We start from the raw sequence: 1,342 nt of genomic DNA on the forward strand, positions 1-1,342 counted from the left end.
ATTAATAGAATACTGGAATATGTCAGAGCACACAGATGCAATAGGCACATTCCTTGATAAAGACAGTACCTGCAGGGCCAGTTCCAGCCGGGGGCTGGGCAGTGGTGCAGGAGGGTGGCAAGTGGGGATAGGGGTGCAGATCCAAGGGACAGCAGGGAAGAACAGAGAGGAGTCCCACCCATCCCACAGCCTCAGGCTCTGGTGGAGACCCGGCCTTTGGCTGGATAAAGACCAGCACCACCTGGTGGCCACTCAGACCTGGGAAGACATTACAAAATGCAGCCTCTCTGAACTGCCTCCCAGGGTGGGGACCGAGGTGGGGTGGGTGAGTCTGCAGCCTCAAGCTACCTACTCACGCCTGCTGGGGCCCAGTAGAGGTGCCTGGGGAGTAGGAGGCCACTTGATGGAAGGAGGCAGAAAAGGAGCCCATGCTCAGCCCTCCACCCGCAGGACCCGGCCCAGAGCCTGTCCCCCTTCGGCACACAGGATCTCAGCCCGCTTCCCACAGCCCTGGGCATCCAGCCACTGCAGCAAGGCTGCCATCAGCAAAACACATTTTAAAGTCTCTCATCACATTTATTGATTCTTAGGAGGAATTAGGGATAGCCTCCTACGGGGAGTCCAGCCTCCAGCTGCAGCAGGAAGGATCAGAGCCAAACAGAGTACTTCCCCAGGACACCCTCAGGAGCCGGATCAGCTTCCTAGACAAATTTGACAAAAGAGAAATGGCAGGGGAGGGTGGCGCCCTGTGCGCATCGGGGCAGCCCTCACTGAGGCCCCACGGGAAAGGAGCAGCTCAGGCAGCTACCAGGCAAGACCGCCGGGCCCAGGCCTCCCTCCGGCGCTCCACCTGCCCCAGCCACTCTGCCTCAGGGCCTTTGCACGTGTTGTTTCCCTGCCTGAAATTCCCCACACACCCCGGCAGAGACATTAACGGATGTGCTGGGGACAGGTACAGGGAAGGGCACTGCCGGCGGAGGGCACAGCCCTGGCAAAGACCGGGGAGGAACCAGCCCTCAGAACGGAGGGGAACGTCACCTGCCACCTGCAGCTCCACCGGGTTGCTGAGCCGAGACAGGAAGGGCCTGGGCCACCAGGAGCGGTAGCGGCAACTGTAGTTGCCAGCGTGCTGGGGCCCCACGTAGGTCAACACCAGGTCCGCTGACGAGTGGTCCGCCCCGTGCACTGTCGCCACCGTTTCGCCCGCCCGCAGCAGCTCAAAGGTGACCTGGGGCACGTGGCCCTCACAGCGCAGGACGGCATCGTGGCCCGGACTCACTGCTCCCCTCCACAGGGGCAAGAGCTGTGGCCTGGGGAGCGGCCCTGGAGGTGGGGGTGGCAG

General features: G+C 62.2%; 1 protein-coding gene across 1 annotated transcript in view; it reads right to left on the minus strand.

The window, feature by feature from the left end:
- Positions 1–566: 566 nt before the first annotated feature.
- The window catches only part of A1BG (alpha-1-B glycoprotein), a 23,945-nt gene continuing 23,169 nt past the window's right edge, over positions 567–1,342 (minus strand). Inside the window, exons 6-7 of the mRNA XM_023525687.1 lie at positions 1,039–1,323; positions 567–701 (exon numbers count right to left, since the gene is read on the minus strand). Coding sequence (XP_023381455.1) covers positions 694–701; positions 1,039–1,323 — 293 coding nt within the window. The 3' untranslated portion in view covers positions 567–693. The remainder of the gene's footprint in view (positions 702–1,038; positions 1,324–1,342) is intronic.

Source organism: Pteropus vampyrus, unplaced genomic scaffold (assembly GCF_000151845.1).
Source record: "Pteropus vampyrus isolate Shadow unplaced genomic scaffold, Pvam_2.0 Scaffold602, whole genome shotgun sequence".
Classification (NCBI taxonomy): Eukaryota; Metazoa; Chordata; class Mammalia; order Chiroptera; family Pteropodidae; genus Pteropus; species Pteropus vampyrus.